General features: G+C 44.9%; 1 protein-coding gene and 1 long non-coding RNA gene across 2 annotated transcripts in view; one reads left to right on the top strand and one right to left on the bottom strand.

Annotated features, from left to right (window-relative positions):
• Positions 1–10,124, bottom strand: part of HAO2 (hydroxyacid oxidase 2) — a 28,280-nt gene extending 18,156 nt beyond the window's left edge. The window contains exons 1-2 of the mRNA XM_053289577.1: positions 10,070–10,124; positions 1,907–2,058 (exon numbers count right to left, since the gene is read on the bottom strand). Of these exons, the coding sequence (XP_053145552.1) occupies positions 1,907–2,037 (131 nt within the window). The 5' untranslated portion in view covers positions 2,038–2,058; positions 10,070–10,124. The remainder of the gene's footprint in view (positions 1–1,906; positions 2,059–10,069) is intronic.
• A 5,180-nt stretch (positions 10,125–15,304) lies between these two features.
• On the top strand, positions 15,305–17,076 carry LOC128346502 (uncharacterized). The gene is made up of 2 exons (XR_008316992.1): positions 15,305–15,534; positions 16,956–17,076. It is a non-coding gene; the product is annotated as an uncharacterized LOC128346502 (long non-coding RNA).
• Positions 17,077–17,567: the final 491 nt, after the last annotated feature.

The raw sequence follows: 17,567 nt of genomic DNA, 5'->3' as shown, positions 1-17,567 counted from the left end.
TCTCTAAAGCTGAAGTCACACTTGGCCAGGCCAGTGGCATGACAACCATACTACCCGGACAGGCTAAATAGGATATGGGAGCCCCCAGGGTGTGTGAAGGCCCTGGACTTTCACCTGCAGGTTCAGGAGTAAGAGTGCCTCTGCCCCTGGCTTCAACAACGGGAGGGCCATAGGGAATTATATCTTTCTGGTTAAAGTCCAATGAAAAGCCAAAGAACCTCTTAAGGAAACCCATCTGTTCTGACAACTAGCTTTCTCTGGTATCTCTTGCTATGCAACACATCCCACATTTGAATTTTGAAATTAATTGATGCAACAAGAGGCATCAAAGAGCTGCAAACATGGATAAGAAACACTAACAAGGAAACAAACCATACAATTGTCCTGCTCCATCACGAAAAGGGAAAATTACATTTACGACTGAAGATTATAATATAATGTAACCCTAAAGCAGATTAGGACTGATGGGGTGGTTCTATGTGGAGCCATAATGCACTGGAACAGCACAGTTTTGGCATGGGGGGGGGTGGTTCTAGGTTTGAACCCGCTCATGGAAAGAAACAGGAACTGTATTTCCAGTTTAGTAAAGGTTTGATGGATAAATCTTGAACTTGTACCATTATAAATGTTGATATATTCACACATAGCCAGATCTAAAAAAATCCGGTGAAAAGATTCCCTTTAGGCAGCTTCATATTTGTCTTCTGTATAACAATCTGTTCTCCCGTGTGATTACATGTCAGTGATTAAAAGCACATTATGCTTCACTGAACTGGAGCAGCCTGACTGTTCCTTCCTTCCCTCATTAGTCACTGATGAAGATCTCAGGATTGAACCTTCATATCTAGGGGAGAAGTCAGATTGTTTTTCCATGAAGTTGGTGATCAGAAGTCGGCTCCATTGTTCCAATAGCCAAGGGTGAATTGCGGGACTGCTTTTTTGCCATGTGTTTGGCAAATCATTTTAAAAATGTGTTATAGATTTTTGTGTTTAGTTGTAGTCATATTTTATTATTGTTTGGTTTTAATGGCCAGCATACAGCACAGACCTCTGGTAACTGCAGGGAAGTTGCAGTTCCTCAAGAAGCCTTCAGCATCCCTGCACTGAAGGCTCCTTTGCCTTACAGACCAGGTGTGGAGCGGGGAGGAAAAACAATGTTCATGTTCCCCCCTTCCCTCCCAAAGTTCTTTCCACTTGTATAAATCTCTTCCTGAGGGTCACACAGCCCTCAAGAACATATTTATATGGTTAGAAGTGAGAATTCTAAAGCACTTCTCTTAGCATTGCAGTAACCTCTTCTGGCCACTAGAGGCATGATGAGACGTTAATCGGTCCGTCTTGGTCAGTTAAGAGTCAGTGAACTGTTCAGTTGTTGTTGAAGGCTAGTGCCTGATTGCGTATGTTGTTCAAGGACTCTCTCTCTCTCAGTAAGTGATGTGTTCATTTCTTAATAAATCTTTATTTGTTTTTTGAACTCAACCTAATGTCTCCAGATAATCTCTTGGACGGAACCTCTTTACTCCCAGAGCATATTCTGCTGAGTGGGGTTTTAATGTTTCTCCTCACACCCCTCAATATTTACAAGCAGAAAGGGCTTTGGGAGGGAGGAGAGAGACACAAAGATTTCTCCTCCTTACACACCTGGTCCACTGTGCAGGGATACTGAAGGCTTCCTGCATAGCTGCAGCCCTAGTTCCATTGCTAGAAGGGCTGTGCTGGATGTTGGCCAAAATGTTTTGGAATAATAATGTTTGCCATATTAATCCACTCTTTTGTGCATATCTTGTGTTTCTGTTCAGGGATTAATTCTCTTCCTTTGCATATGCCAACCCATGGTACTTTATGAATGTCCATCCTAATGTGAATGCTAATACTCTGCCCTCTCAAGACCAGTCGTCCAGCCTACCTTTTATATGCCATGAGGTTGTCATCCCGGGTGCAACATTCATCTGCACCAGCTGCAATAAAATCCCAGGAGGCCTTGGGAAGATGTTTTTTCGCATAAGCTTCAAATTCTGACAAACACACCAGGGGCATTTCAGAGCAATGGGAGAAAACCTGGTAAGGGAAGAGAGAGACAGGATAAATGTGTCAAGTACAACTCGCTGATTAGAGCCCTGAAGCAGAGCTGGTGGGAGAAAATAAAAGCCTGTGAAGAAGAGATTCACCCTCAAAACACTCTGGGAACTGGTTTGAATAAAAAGCTAGGCCATTTCTTTCTCCTCACCGGAGGGAAAAAAACACAGCCAAGAAGAGGAAACCACATGGACTCTCGCACACAAGGTGGGGGCGGGGCACAGGGGAGAAGACTTATTGGTGCCTTGAATTGTGCCTATAAGTATTGTAGTTGGGGAGAGATATTCCCCATGATCTGGAATGCTGGCACCCTGTCATTCCATATCCAGGGGAGAATCTTTCCCAGAGTGCCTCCTCAGACAAATGCTATGCAGGAGTACAGTGCTGTGTGTGTGTGTTCATGTAAGGGTGGAGCTTGCTGGTATGTTCTAGTGGATGCTATACCTAGGGGTGCACCAAGATAATTTGGGCACCTGGACTGCCTGGAACCCCAGCCACAGGGCCCCCCTGCATGTGAGGCCCCCCCAAACCTCCTGTGGGAGGCCCACTCCACCAACCTCTATGGTTTTTTTAAAAAAATTCTTACCATAACCAAGGGGTGGCTGGGCGGGGGGGAATGGGGACGCCTTGCACTTTGTTAAAGATGCTGGGCCAAACGGACGCGGCCAGCATCCCTCTGGTCTCTCTGCCATCAGGAGACAGGGGGGAGAAGGGAGAAGGACTGCTCCGCTCCCCCCCCCACAGCCACCCCTTGGCCGCGGTAAGAAGTTTAAAAGGGAAAAAAGCGGAGGTTTGGTGCGGCGGGGGTAGGGTTGCTGCTGAGGGCCCCCCCGGCCATTTGGAGCCCTGCCCGGATCTTGGAGGACCAGACCGGGTCCCCAAGGTCCGGGGGTCAGTGCGCCTCTGGCTGTACCTACTGGTGCAGTATCCACACGATTTGTATATTTGTATGTCTGCACACACTGTTCTGTGCGGGTCAGACCTCACTTGGTTGACTGTGTCCAGTTCTGGGCCCTGCATTTTAAGAAAGACACCAAGAAACTGAAACAGGTTCAGAGGAGGTCAACAAAGACGGCAAAAGGGCTGGAAAACAAGTCCAGTTAAAGGAGAGGGGTATGTTTAGCCTAGAGAAGAGAAGGCTACGGGGAGATATGATGTAGCCATCCTCAAATATCTGAAGGGCTTTCATCTACTACTACTACTACTACAGATATTTATATACCTCTCTTCAACCAAAGTTCTCAAAGCGGTTTACATATAAAAATGAATAATACATAAATAACATGGTTGCCTGTTCCCAAAGGGCTCACAATCTAAAAAGAAACATAAGGCTGATACCAGCAACAGCCACTGGAGGGATGCTGTGCTGGGGACGGATAGGGCCAGTTGCTCTCCCCCTGCTAAATATAAGAGAATCACCACTTTTAAAAGATGTAGAAGGAGCAGACTTGTTCTCTGTTACTCCTGAGGGCAGAACTAGAACTGACAGTTTTAAAGGAAGCCAATGTAGGCTAGATATTAGGAAGGGCTTCCTAACTCTAAGAGCTGTTTGACAGTGAAACTGTGTGCCTTGCACCTCAGTCTCCATAGCAACCACCCCTGCCTCTGCAGCAAGGCTACTTTCCACTGATGTTTTGAAAATAAACTTCAGAGGCAAAACAAAAAGAAAAACTTTGCTCTGCCTTATTTTGATAGCAACAGTTGAAACAGCTCCATTATGGAGTATCTATCACTCCAAGTTTCTGCTTTGTTATCAGAAAAAGGAAGAACATGAATAGTCTGCCCCTGAAGAAGTTTAGTTGAAAACACGGTGGCCGTGCACTATGTGTTCATTTTCTGAGCATCAGTCTGAGGCTTTGCCTCTGCTTTGGGTGGTGGTATTTTGGGTGGTGGTATTTTTTTGGTGTCTGTGTGTATCCTTCCCCTCTTTCCCCTCTATTCTTCACCTATCACATGGGGAAAAGATATTGTGCAGGATTGAAACTAGAATGGATGCACCCTCAAAATGCAAGGATTTTTTAAAAACCATCTGGAAAGACCTTGAAGAAATGAACAATACAATCAACCCCTCCTTGCATAGTTCTTTACACTTTAATCTTGCAGCCCATTTTCATGCCCCTGCAATAAAATAATAATAATGCTGTAACCTCTCCTCCCATTCCAAGGTTTAAAAAATGTCTTTTTCTTGTTCTAAGACAGACTCCCCTCTGTTTCGGAATTTAACTTCTGCTTGGAGCAGAATGGCAGCAGAGACCAAAAACCTGATGGAAAGACTCCATTTTAAGTCAAGAAAAGTCATGTTACCAAGAGTCTAGAGAGCTTGGGGAAGCCGGGACTGCACCTGAGCTTCTTGCTGTTTTTGGAACGTGGCACCCCTGTGCCCCAGCCCCCTCAACTCACTGTCCACCTGGCATCTGGACAGTCACCTCTGTGGTGAAGAAGCACATTTTATTTATTTATTTATTTATTTATTTATTTATTTATTACATGTTATATCCCGCTCTTCCTCCAAGGAGCCCAGAGCGGTGTACTACATACTTGAGTTTCTCTTTCACAACAACCCTGTGAAGTAGGTTAGGCTGAGAGAGAAGTGACTGGCCCAGAGTCACCCCGCAAGTAACATGGCTGAATGGGGATTTGAACTTGGGTCTCCCCAGTCCTAGTCCAGCACTCTAACCACTAGACCATGCTGGCTCGCTGATTTCACCACTGAGATCCCTTTCTTTGGCAGCATTCTCAAGATAGCAGAATCAAATGTATCTCTTCTAGCCCCTGCTAACTGAGCAAAGATGCATCTTTTTAAAGTGGTGATTCTCTTTATGGAGCAGGGGGAGAGCAACTGGCCCTCTCCAACCCCAGCACAGCATCCCTCCAGTGGCTGTTGCTGGTGTCTGTCTTACGTTTCTTTTTAGATTGCGAGTCCTTTGGGGACAGGGATCCATCTTTATTGATTTTTATTCCTCTTTGTAAACTGCTTTGGGAACTTTTGTTGAAAAGCGATATATAAATATCCGTTGCTGTTGTAATTCACACTCCCCTCTCCTAGCAGGAAATTTCCCCATTTTCACTTTTACAGCTGCAGCCCTGAGGCCTCACCATAGACCTTTCTCTCCCCCCCACCCCCCACTCTTTTACTCTCCCCCTGCGGGAGTTCTTCGCTCGCCATATTACAACTACTGCTAAATAACCGGTTGCTTCTGTTGGGAATTCTCTCTGGTAGGAGAAACTCTTTTTCATTATAGCAGAGTGCACAGAGGCACAACACAGCAGAATTTAGTTAGGCATGCGTGTATGCTGAGAGTAAAGTAACTTGGAGCCAGTTCATAGTTTCAAATCAATATAAGGATGCATTTATTATAGAACTCCATTCTAGATAGTAAAGTAAAGAGACAGGATCTCTAATCTAGCTAGCTAGCTAGATGCAGATGCATTCAGCATCTCTGCACACATGGTGCAGGGGAGAGGAGCTTGCATGTTGCAAGGTAGAAAGTAGGGAAGAAGAAGAAAGATGAAGTGGCAGGAAGGAAGGAAGGAAGTCCCTGAGCTTAGCAATCTACATATCAAAGGGATAGTGTCAGAGCAGTAGAGAAGAGATGATCAATGTCTTGACCCTCTAGCCCTCTGACTATCCTCCTATGTCATTGAGACAAGAGACAGCGTATAGTCCTTCACTTCCAACAGCTTCATTGTGCCTTGTACAAAATAAACTTGCTTTCTTTTTAAAATTCCTCTTTCAGAATCTCCATGGGGTATGCTCCATGGGCAGAGGCGTAACTAGGGGAAACGGCGCCCGAGGCAAGCACTGAAATTGCCCCCCCCGCCACGCCCCACCCCCACCCCCCAGCATACATCTGACTGACACACATGTTTCAGAAAACTTTTATTTTAAAAATTAAAAAAAATACAAAAATTACCAAAAATTTCAAAATGCGATAAATAATCAAAAATGCGATAAATAACCAAAAATGCGAACTCTCCCTCCAAGTAGCCCAGAGTGGTGCACTACATACTTAGGTTTTTCCTCACAAGCAACAACCCTGTGGAGTTGGCTTGTATCTCAAACAACAGAATTATGATGCAATGATGATACACACTATATTATACTTAGGTTTTTCCTCACAAGCAACAACCCTGTGGAGTTGGCCTGTATCTCAAACAACAGAATTATGATGCAATGATGATACACACTACATTATACTTAGGTTTTTCCTCACAAGCAACAACCCTGTGGAGTTGGCTTGTATCTCAAACAACAGAATTATGACGCAATGATGATACACACCACATTATACTTAGGTTTTTCTCCACAAGCAAGAGACAATCTCCAAAGGTCCTGGCATATAACCCCCTCCTCCATTTTTCTTGCCAAACTTTGTGTCTTTAGCAGGATACCACAGGCACTTGTTAAAGCTAGCACTGCAGGTTTTTCCTGAGATGGAGCTGTTATAGGAGCACTTCAGCGTAAACTAAGATCACAAGGCAAGCTTTCACAGTGCAAAAATGAGCATGCCAGAAAGCAGAACTCATGGTAAAACTCTCTTGAAACACCTTGTAACAATGCACAGGCAGCTATGTTACACTGCTTGAGTCAACTCACACTGCTGTACTACCCAGGCTGTGGGAATTGACTCTCAGTTCCATATACATGCATGCATTTAAGATTGAGTGCCAAAGAATCTTTATGATTGTTTTTCTTTCTTTTGGGGCGGAGAGAGGAGCGTATAATGCAAACATTAACACCTGTTAGGCACCTGAGACCATAGTTGGGCAGCTAAATAAAAGCCTGATTCTTTAATATGTTTTTTTTCCACATGTGGCTTCTGTAGTTTTTGCAACTCATTCTCACCCTGACACTTGGTCTGCTGCTTCCACCTGCCCGCCGCCGAATCCTTTCTTCCATGCCGGGTGTCTGTGTGTGTCCTCGTCGTCCTGCCTGCGCCTGCTGCAGTGCAGGCCCAGCCCCAGCAACGACGCTTTCCTCCGCGACGGCGACCGCGCCACCACGTGCAGGCAAACAGAGGAGGCCGGACGCACTGCACACATGCGCAGCGCGACTCGGCACACCGGCTGAGTCGCGCGTGCGTCACTGACTAGAGACCCTCTGGCTGGCAAGCCACTAGAGGGCCTCTTTCTGGCTGTTCCAGACTAAGCGAGCGACGGAGCGAGCGAGCCTCAGACAAGGGCAGGCGCAGTGAGCAGCATGAAAGGCACCCGCCGCGGCGCCCGCCGCCGCCAAGCCAGGCCACTGACTGGCCGACAGTAAAGCAATGGGGGGGCACGGGCGGCGCAGAAGGGGCCGCTCGTGGTGCAGGGGGCGCCGTTGCACTCCCTTGACTGCTGCAGCGCTGCTGCACTGAGCAGGAGAAATGTGTATTAAAAAATTTTTTAATTTCTTTTTAAACATTTTGGTCATGGCGGCGCCCCCCACATGACCCAAAAAGATGGCGCCCGGGGCACGTGCCCCCCCCTGCCCCCCCTATAGTTACGCCTCTGTCCATGGGGTATCCTAAGGAAGCACTTCACTGACCAGACCTGATCCAGAATAATTATCTATGCTTGTGGCCTTAGTGCTGGTAATTCTGGGCTCACGCTGCCGGGCAGACAGCTGCCCGCTTCTTCCCTGACTAGTCGAAGCCTTCTTCTAGAAAAAGGGGAGCTGCATTTGTGTACAGTGTCCTGAGAGCCTGCTTGGAAGTTCTTCCCTGGTAGTGATATACTGAGAAAGCTCACGCCACACTGACAGCGTTGTAAAACAGCCACACTGACAGCTTTGTCTGAAGAGGCACACGCCGTAAGTGACAGAGACACTGAGCCCTTTCTCACCATCATGAAAAAGGGCTTGAAGGGCCAGTAGGAGGAAGCCTTTAAAAGCTTAAACCGCCCCCCCCGACAATCTGTTCCTCTTTGCTGGGTGTGCAGGTTATGCACCCAGGCGATCCTTTGCTGCTGCCGGCTGCAGGGAGGTTTGGGGGCTGGGAGTGTGCAGTGCATTATGGGGATTCCCCTGGTGCCAGCAGGGAGCCCTTCAGTCACCCAGCCCTGGCTGCAAGCGGCCGGGGCTGGCAGATGATTGAAGAAATGTTGTGAAGGACGGCTCCCTAAGCGGTTTTGCTGCTGTGCTGCTGCTGTTTGCTGAGCAGCTCCCGACAGTTCTCACACACAGGCGAAATCGCGCTGGGCTTCCTTAGCCCAGTTTTGCATGCGCATGAGAACAGCCACCTTGTTTCTGGGATGCTCCAACCTTCTGCTAATGCAAACAAGAGCCATCTTGTATACAGTATTTGCTTCTTCAGACAAATGCCATAACATATGTATGGACGCCAGAGTGGCAAGAGGCTTCTCAGCATATCAGCACTGTGGTAGGGTTTGCGAGTGTAATCTCCAGACATGATACAGAGGTACAGCATCCTTTTTTTTTTTAGAACACCTGAAGAGGGCTAGAAATTAATTAACCGCAGTAGCTAAAGGGCTCTCTGTAGCATCTTAAGTAATCCCCCCAGCTGCCAAATATAGGCGCCTGAACATGTTGGTGGTGTTCCAAGCAACAGACACAAACAAGAGTGAACATGTGTAGAAGACCTGGGTTCGAACAAGTACTCTAACTTCAGTAATCAATCAGTAATTTCAAAATGATTCTCATCTACCACCTTTTTAAGGTGATAGATTTTTTCTCATCTACCACCTATGCAAAGATATTAGGCAATGAAATCAAGTGCAGTATTCTATATGGTTCCAGAATGGCAAAGGAGTAAGACAAGACTGTATACTTTCTCCTTATTTATTCAAATTCTATGCCACCTAATGGCGCAGTAGGGAAATGCTTGATTAACAAGTAGAAGGTTGCCAGTTCAAATCCCTGCTGGTACTATATTGGGCAGCAGTGATACAGGAAGATGCTGAAAGGCATAATCTCATACTGTGCAGGAGGAGGCAATTGTAAACCCCTCCTGTATTCTATCAAAGACAACCACAGGGCTCTTTGGTTGCCAGGAGTCAAAACTGACTTGATGGCACACTTTACCTTTATTTTATATGCTGAACATATACTAAGAGAAGCTGGACTGGAAGAAGATGAGTGTGCTTTTAAAGTTGGAAGAAGAAACATCAATAACCTGTGCTATGCTGACGACACCACTCTGATAGCTGAGAATGTGGATGATCTGCAAGCTCTAGTAATGAAAGTCAAGAAGCACAGTGAAAAAATGGGACTACGACTAAATGTCAAGAATACTAAACTAATGACAGCAGGTACAGCAACCAGCCTCAGAACTGATAATTAAGACATTGAAGTGGTGGACAGCTTCTGCCTTTTAAGATCAACTATCAACAGTAAAGGATCCAGCAGTCAAGAAATATGTCTCAGACTAGCACTTGGTAGGGTTAATGAAGGCCTTGGAAAGGATATTTAGATGCCGATGTCGTGACCTACAAAGATTAGAATCAGTCGGACAATGGTTTTCCCCATGACACTCTATGGATGCAAAAGCTGGACTTTGAAGAAGCAAGACAGAATAAGTATTGATGCTTTTGAACTTTGGTGCTGGAGAAGACTTTTGAAGATATCATGGACAGCCAGGGAAACAAACAAATGAATCACAGAACAAATCAATCCAGAATTTTCCCTTGAGGCACAAATTACAAGGCTCAAACTATCACACATTATGTGAAAACACAGCTCCCTTGAGAAGTCCATAATGCTGGGGAAAGTTGAAGGAAAGAGAAGAAGAGGATGACCAGTGGCAAGGTGGATGGACTCGATTACAACTGCAATGAATGCATCACTGAGAGACCTTAAAGGCCAAATTGAAGACAGATCATCCTGGGGAGAATCTATCTATCTGGTCAGTAAGAGTTGACACCAACTTGACGGCACTTAATGAATGAATTAATGAATCAATCAATCAACTCTATATGGGTGTGTCCAGCAGGCCATGGGTTTTTCAACAACAGCCCTTACCCCCTTCCACTGCCCCACTCCACAAAGTTAACTTACTTTGAGCACTGAAGATTGGGGAGCACCGACGGAAAGAGTTTGCTTCAGAGTGAATTCCGAAATGAATGCATAATGAACTCTTCAAGAGGATGGCCAGTTTGTGTTAGGGGGCAGCTTTGGGAGGAAGGGAAGATAAGAGTTTAAAGTTTAACCTTCCAGCAAACTTTGTACTGCTTATGTAGTTCTGAAAGTGCATTGACAATGAAACAGTCCAGCCATTCTACACCCTGGTAAATCACCATCCCTGTTTTGCCTTTTGGGGAGACTTGTTAGTGTACCTATCCAGATAGTAAATGTCGCTTGTGGTATTTGAGTTGCAGCTATTTTATAATAAGAACTCAATATGTAAGCTCAGTTCCATAGGGGACAATAGTCCCCCTTTTCAGTCATACTGGCAGGGCCAGCTTATGGCATGCTGAGGCCCTAAGCTATGTCAAGCTTAAAAGGCCCCGCAGCATTACAAATAAAATATTATTATTCTAACAAAAAGGATAATGAGAATAGAAATAATAAAGCTTTATTTTTACTGGACAAATATGCAATGAAAAACGAATCATCTAACAAAAGCAGTTATATTGCAATAAGCCTATTTGTATTAGGAAGAGCATTAACCACCCTGAGCCATTTTGGAAGGGTGGTATATAAATCAAATAAATACATAATGAAAATAGATTGGGGCTATTCACATGACCTGGCAGGCAGGCGGGAAGGGGGGAAGGCAGGAATCAACCGACCTTCACCCAGATGATCAATTTTCCTAGCCCCCTGCTATCCCACAAGGCACCACGGTGAGCACAGTTTCTTGGGGGATTCCCTCATCAGACAGGCACTCTAGGAGCCCATCTCTGTGTGGAGCACAAGGAGACACACAAGCCCAGCAGCTGGGAGCACTTGCTCCCTTAACCTTGGTTAAGAGCCGGGCCTAGGAGTGGGGTTAGGTTGGGTGGGAGTGCTGGAATCTGCATGGATCCCGGCGCTCCACATGAACAGCCTGGCCCAGGCTGCCCTAGTCTGGGCTAGGCTGCTCATGAGAACAGATTCATTATGTAAAACGTGAAATTTAGTCTGTCTTTTTTATGCAGAGGTCCCTCATGATGTGAGGCCTTAAGCTGTGCTTTACTTAGCTTGTGCCCAAATCTGGCACTGGTAGTTAGCATGTTAAATGCACGCATCCATTCTAGATCTATCATACACGGGGTGACCAAGAAGATATGGATGGATGCAGTTCTAAAAAAATGAACATGAAGGTTATTTTCAAGGTCATAAATCATAACCCTTTGGCATGGTTTGGGCTCCTTTCAGAAAAGATTATGACAGCTCAGAAAATGATGTATCAATGTGGACATACTACTCACCAAAATGAAAACAAGGGGCTGTTCGACAAAATACGACGTGGCAATGGAACTCTGTCTTTGCTAGAAGTGATTTGCTAGAAAAACTCAAATGATGAACACAACCAACTCCAGAAACAATGAGAAAAATATGGCTTCAGACTGCACTGCCATTTTAACCACTGGAGATGGAGATTTCAAGCCTATTACAGACTTATTAGCCAATTCATTACCTCAATTTGATGTATGGCATATCCAAATTGGACTAATGAGGACAAAGTTAGTACTGTAAATAGGACCCATACCCTTTAAAGCAGGTACAAGATGAAACACACATGCTATGGACAGAAATATGGATTTTAAAAATAAATAATCACGTCCATTTATTTGATGGTACAAGGTTTGCAGAATAAATCAGCATCTGATTATCGCTATATAAAGAGTATAAGAAAATCAGACTGGAGCAGTGGATGGCATCACAGGCAGCAGCACATAGCTGTGTCTGTGAATTCCTCTGGGCAGATGAAGACAGGTTTGTATTGGAAAGTTTTCCCAGGGTGGTCTTCACACAGCAGGCTTTACCGCAAGTTTACTAGGAGGCATTACTGAGAACTCAAAGTTGTCCCAAAAAAGTGATACAAAAAATGGATTATTTTTTTTACTCCGTATAAACTGGACTACACTCTAATGCGCAGTGAAAAACCTGAATTATGTGTGCAGTGCTCCCTGACAGTTTGCAGGGACTTTGGGGTAAATCTGCCCGATATGTGAACGCACACCCTCCATTCTAGAGGAGATGTGAGCTAAAGGACTTTTAAAGCCCAGTGTGAAAAACACCCTGGCTACTGATTTTCATTTAAGGCAGGCTGCTGCCTTTGTTGTTCTAATAGTACCTCTTAATGTCTTTCTTGGTAAATTTCTATTTTGGTAAGTTTCATGAATTACTGTGAAGTGTGTGTGTGTGTGTGTGTGTGTGTGTGTGTGTGTGTGTGTGTGTGAATTATATATGACATGGTTCCATTCATTAGAAAATTTTTGAAACACGAATCTTTAAAGATAGCTATCATTTTCAAAATATCAGTATGTTCCCAGGAATGTTCTGATTATGGCTATTCCGATATACTAAAAGATAATTCTAAGCTTCACAGAATCGATCCAGATGAGCAAATTTTTAAACACAATGTGTCTAGAATTATTTTTAACCAATCATCAAATCAAGAACCTTAAATAGCCTTCCACTTCATAGTTTTTTGGCTCTCACTATTAAAATCAATAAGAATCTTGTGGTGTTTTAAATCCTCTGTATATTCTGTATATTCTAATAAACCCTCTCTGGTTTATCTTTTTTTTTTTTTTTTAAGAATCTATTCTGGTTTTATGTTACCAGAGAGGTATTCGTAATGTGGCCTGTGGTGGCACAAGAAATTAAAAGGGGGGGCACAGAAGGGCAAAATGTATTTCAGGGGGGAACGAACTGTGCCCCCCATGTGGAGGAACCCAGCAGTGAAGAGGGGGCCCATGTTCAACCCTCTCCCTACCAGCCCCTCAGAGTGAGGGAAATAATGAAGAAAATAGGGAGGGATGGAGCTGGGGTGCCCTCAGGAGCTTGGAGGCCAGGTTTCTTTGAACCCATCCGTTCCATTACAGTTATACCCCTGGAACCCAGTGTATTTCACTTTAATGTTCCCCTTCATCCTAAACAAAAACAGAAGCAAGCCATAGGTAACTGTGTGTGTGTGTGTGTATTCTCTTGGGTGTGCCTTGGAATGTGCGTCCCAGAGCCCAGCTGATTGGTTGGGTGGCAGATGCGCCTGATTGGCTGAGGCGCACCCAGGAGGATTGGTTGCCACGGCAGCAGCCCGGCTGTGGAGGCCAGAGGTGGTGTGCCCGGCTCGGCCACCGAGGCAAGACCCAGGAGGAGGAAAAGAAAGTCGGGGGGAGGCAGAAGCGGCAGTGGGGAGGAGAGGTGGCTGGGCCTGGAAGCAGAAACTGGGGCAGAAGGGGGGGAGAGGTGGTAACTGCCAGCCCCAAAGAGCGCACAGATGCTCTGTGCGGGGTCGGCTAGTATATATCATCATCATCATCATCATCATCATCATCATCATCATCAATTTTATTACAGCCGTTGGCCAGCGTGTGTGTGTGTGTGTGTGTATATCTATATCTATATATCTATATATCTCACATACAGATACCCCCCCACACACACTGATCAAGCACTCTGAGTAGAGTACGTAAAAAGCAGTGAGGGCCAAATCCCCCCCAGTCTAGTTAAAAAATGAAGCAGGAAAGAATGAACTGCTTCTCCCCGTTGTTGAAAATGGTTTGTTTTCACCTCCATTCCTGAGTCTGTACAGATCTTGTAATATCCCCTATGTTTTGGTTTATGTTTTCATGTACTTGCTTAAATGTTGTGCAACTCAGATACAAACCACAAAGAGAAACCCTAAAAAGTATCTCTAAAAAGAAGGGTCCTCAAAGCAGGGCCTTTAGTGCAGAATGAAAGGCCCTGTCAGATTCACATGGGTGGATGCGGTCTGATGGATACCCCAGCCATATAGGGTTTTAAAGGTCAAAACCGCACTTTGAATCTGCCCCAGAAGCAAAGTGGTAGCCAGTGAAGGATGCAATACTCATAAAGCAACTGATGTCACACTCCTAATGAGTGTGAGTGCAGCAATCCAATCGAATCTCCCATACAACCCCCTGGAAATTGCCAATGTAAGAAATTGGGGCATCAGAATTCCCTACTCCCAAAAGGGGAAAAGAGCATCCAGAAGTCTAGGTCCTTTGCCTTTTGCTTGGCTTGTTCTCCTCCTCCAAGACACATGAAAACACACAGACAAGTGATTCTCACCCAAATCTTGACAACCTTCCGCAGACAGCACTAAGAAACAATTTCAGGGTTCAGGCAACATGTTCTAGGCATCAATCAGAAATTTGGCTGTCAAGATTCGAAAGCTATCTGTCTTCACACTTTCTCTCTTTCTTGTCTCCTCTGTGGTTGCCCCTCCTGTCTTCTATCCTGTTTTGACATCATCCCCCCAATTTTGTCCCCTTGTTCGTCTTAATCATGATTGGTTAGAAGAATCCAGACCACCGATAACCTATCACCTAATTTGTCACCCCGCTGTGGCCTATAAATCAATTGGTCAATCATATTGTGCGTAGAATTTGCGCAATCGATACCTGCAAAAAGTATCTAGGGGTTTTTAATGAAACTACCCATATCACAACTGCATGTGTTGCTGCAAATGTTTTGACATCATCCCCCCAATTTTGTCCCCTTGTTCGTCTTAATCATGATTGGTTAGAAGAATCCAGACCACCGATAACCTATCACCTAATTTGTCATCCCTCTGTGGCCTATAAATCAATTGGTCAATCATATTGTGCGTGGAATTTGCACAATCGATACCTGCAAAAAGTATCTAGGGGTTTTTTTAAATGAAACTACCTATATCACAACTGCATCATATAGAACTTTCTGTGGTTTATGCTCATCCTGTCAGAATGCCACATCCCTTCAAATCGCCTTTGAAGTAGAAGGCAGGCTAAACTGGGAAAGTTGCCAAGATGCGCTTGGTCATGCCCTCCGGTGCATCCCCGAAAGAGCACCCTTTGACATTTGGAAACTGTTTGAAACTGTCTGAAAAACAGATCACAGTAGAGATGGCAGAGAAAGTATGATTTTGCCATCATAGGCCCCAAAGCCTTGTTTTCCCTAAAACCATTGTCAAGCAGACTGGTCAACATAGAAAAATGCCCTTCCTGTTGTCTAACACCAACACCTCTCTCCTCCCTCTCTAAGCCCCTTCCCTCCTTACTTACTTTTCTCATGGCTTCAGTGACAGCAACAATTTCTGACCATTGCTCATTACTGTCCATGTGTCTCCTTAGACTCTCCACAGGCAGCCCTCAGGCACATTCTTCACTTTCTCTGCCCTACAGACTGCAAGTGCAACCTACAGGAAGATCACCACAAGCAGCAGTGACAGTGCCCATTCTGTACTCAGCTGGTCTCCATTGAGGTTGCCTACCATCTTGTGGCTGAAAAAGCCATTGGTTCCCACACCATGCATCACAACTGCCCTTCAAAGAAAGATCCTCATGCAACATTCGGATGAGATTGTGGTGTGTGTGTTTTTGGTCAATCAATTCCTTGATCCAGGCCAGCTTTTGAATGATGCTTTAGTTACTTGTATTCCAGTCCTGGAGTAGAGGCAGAGCTAAAAACACAGCCAGCAGCAAGAGCACTGAAAAGCAGTCTGCACTTGTCTCTCTGTACATAATATCTATTTCATTAAACTATTAATATTCCTCATATTCAGTTCCACTGTCTTGTCCTTCATACCACAACCAGGGGCATAGCAAGGCTGTAGTGGGCCCAGAGACAAGATTTTAAAATGTCCCCCGCCCTCACTGAAGTTCAGCTCATGAAGTAAAGAAATCTCAAATGAGGCTGAATAGTGGTAACAAAAAGCATAGTAAAACTTTATATATATATCCTATGTGCCACAATAGAACATCATCCTAAATTATTTTTTTAAAGTTTTTGTAAATTGTGGACGATGCAAGGCATTTAATTTTACTAGAGAGAGACATGCTGTTCTGGTAGCTCCAGGTTTTAACACTCACATAAATTTTGGAGGATGAATACAACTGAAGGAAGCCCGGGCGGGTGCACAGCCGGGGGAGTCAGTCATGTGACTTGCCTCTGGGGGACCCCCCAAGGCAGTGGGCCCCCAGACAACTGTCTTCCCTTGCCCTATTATAGTTACGCCCCTGACCACAACTCTTTCCTTTGGGTTCTGCAGAGGTGAGAGCCCACCCCTGCTGTTAGCAGAGATGGGGGCATTGCGGGCACATGAAGCTGTATGCAATCGCTGCGGTGCCTGTGTACAATCGCTACTGCCATGATTCCCAAGGGTGGCAGGGGCATAGCAATGACTGCACACAGCTTTGTGTGCATGCAGCAGCCTTCAAAGGGCAGTGCACTGCCTGGTATGTGAGCCTATGGCTTGTTTGTCTGCAATACAGTATATCTGTTCCTTGACAAGCCAACTGGTAGTAGTTCTGTAGCAGTGGCATCCGGTCCAACATGGTGATTCCTGCTATGGCTTGAAGCGCACACAAAAGTCAGCAATACAGATCTTATCGCACACAATACAGATCTGCAATACAGCCTTATCGAATTCCCTGCATAGAATGACAGAGTGATTAAGTCAATTCAGTTTTTATACTCTCTGCCCACTAGATGCCAGTGTGGTCCCACAAATCTCCTTTCATGCAGAAAGAATGGAATTTTCCTCCTTCTGGTAGGCACCTGGGAATGTTAACAGGATGGGCTTTACCATGAAAGTCTATTTATGCGGTTGATCTGAAAAATTTCCTAGAAGCAATTTGGACAAAACTGAAAGATTCAAGGGGGGAGAACTTAAACAGGAAAAATGTCAGGGGCGGGTGAGAAATGCAATACGTTATTGGAAAATATCAAGGGAAGCAGTGTACCACTGTTTGGTGGCAGTAACAGCAAATGTTACTTTTCTTTATAGATCCTGCTGCGATGTTGAGGCAGAGACAGAAGCAGCACTGGAAGAACTAGATCTCTTCCTGGAAGCCAGATCAATTTCCAGCTGTAGCAACATCAATAAAAAAATTAAAAAATAACAACCACCCTTGGATGCCTATTAATCCTTGCAGAATCATGGAGTCGGAATGTTTTGTGTGGATTCTTTGGATCTGAAGAGTGAGCAAAGATTGAGATATGCATGCCACTCAAAGCCACAATGCAACTTTCATATCCTGCTTCTTATGATTCCCCTATGGCAAATGTTTGCACTGCACTCATCTGGTACCACAGATTCTAGGAGCATTTCTTGGACTTGTAGAGTAGACAAGGAGTCAGAATTCCAGTTGAAAAAATGCTGAAATTGACGGGAACAATATAATATTAAAGCGACTTGTTCTTTAGTTGTTAAGAGTTTACCCGGAGTGGTTCTCAATCATTTATCCCTCTGTTCATTCACCAGGAGGGTTTCCACACAAGGTTGTTACCGCAAATCTCCTCTGGAAAAGAGTGTGGGTGTTCTCACACTGGCCAGACTTACCTCAAAATCCATTCAAGATCTTTGGAAGCACCCCACACCCAAATCAGGCTTTGTCTT

Source organism: Hemicordylus capensis, chromosome 2 (assembly GCF_027244095.1).
Source record: "Hemicordylus capensis ecotype Gifberg chromosome 2, rHemCap1.1.pri, whole genome shotgun sequence".
In the NCBI taxonomy this organism is placed as follows: Eukaryota; Metazoa; Chordata; class Lepidosauria; order Squamata; family Cordylidae; genus Hemicordylus; species Hemicordylus capensis.
This window is presented reverse-complemented; position numbering and strand designations above follow the sequence as displayed.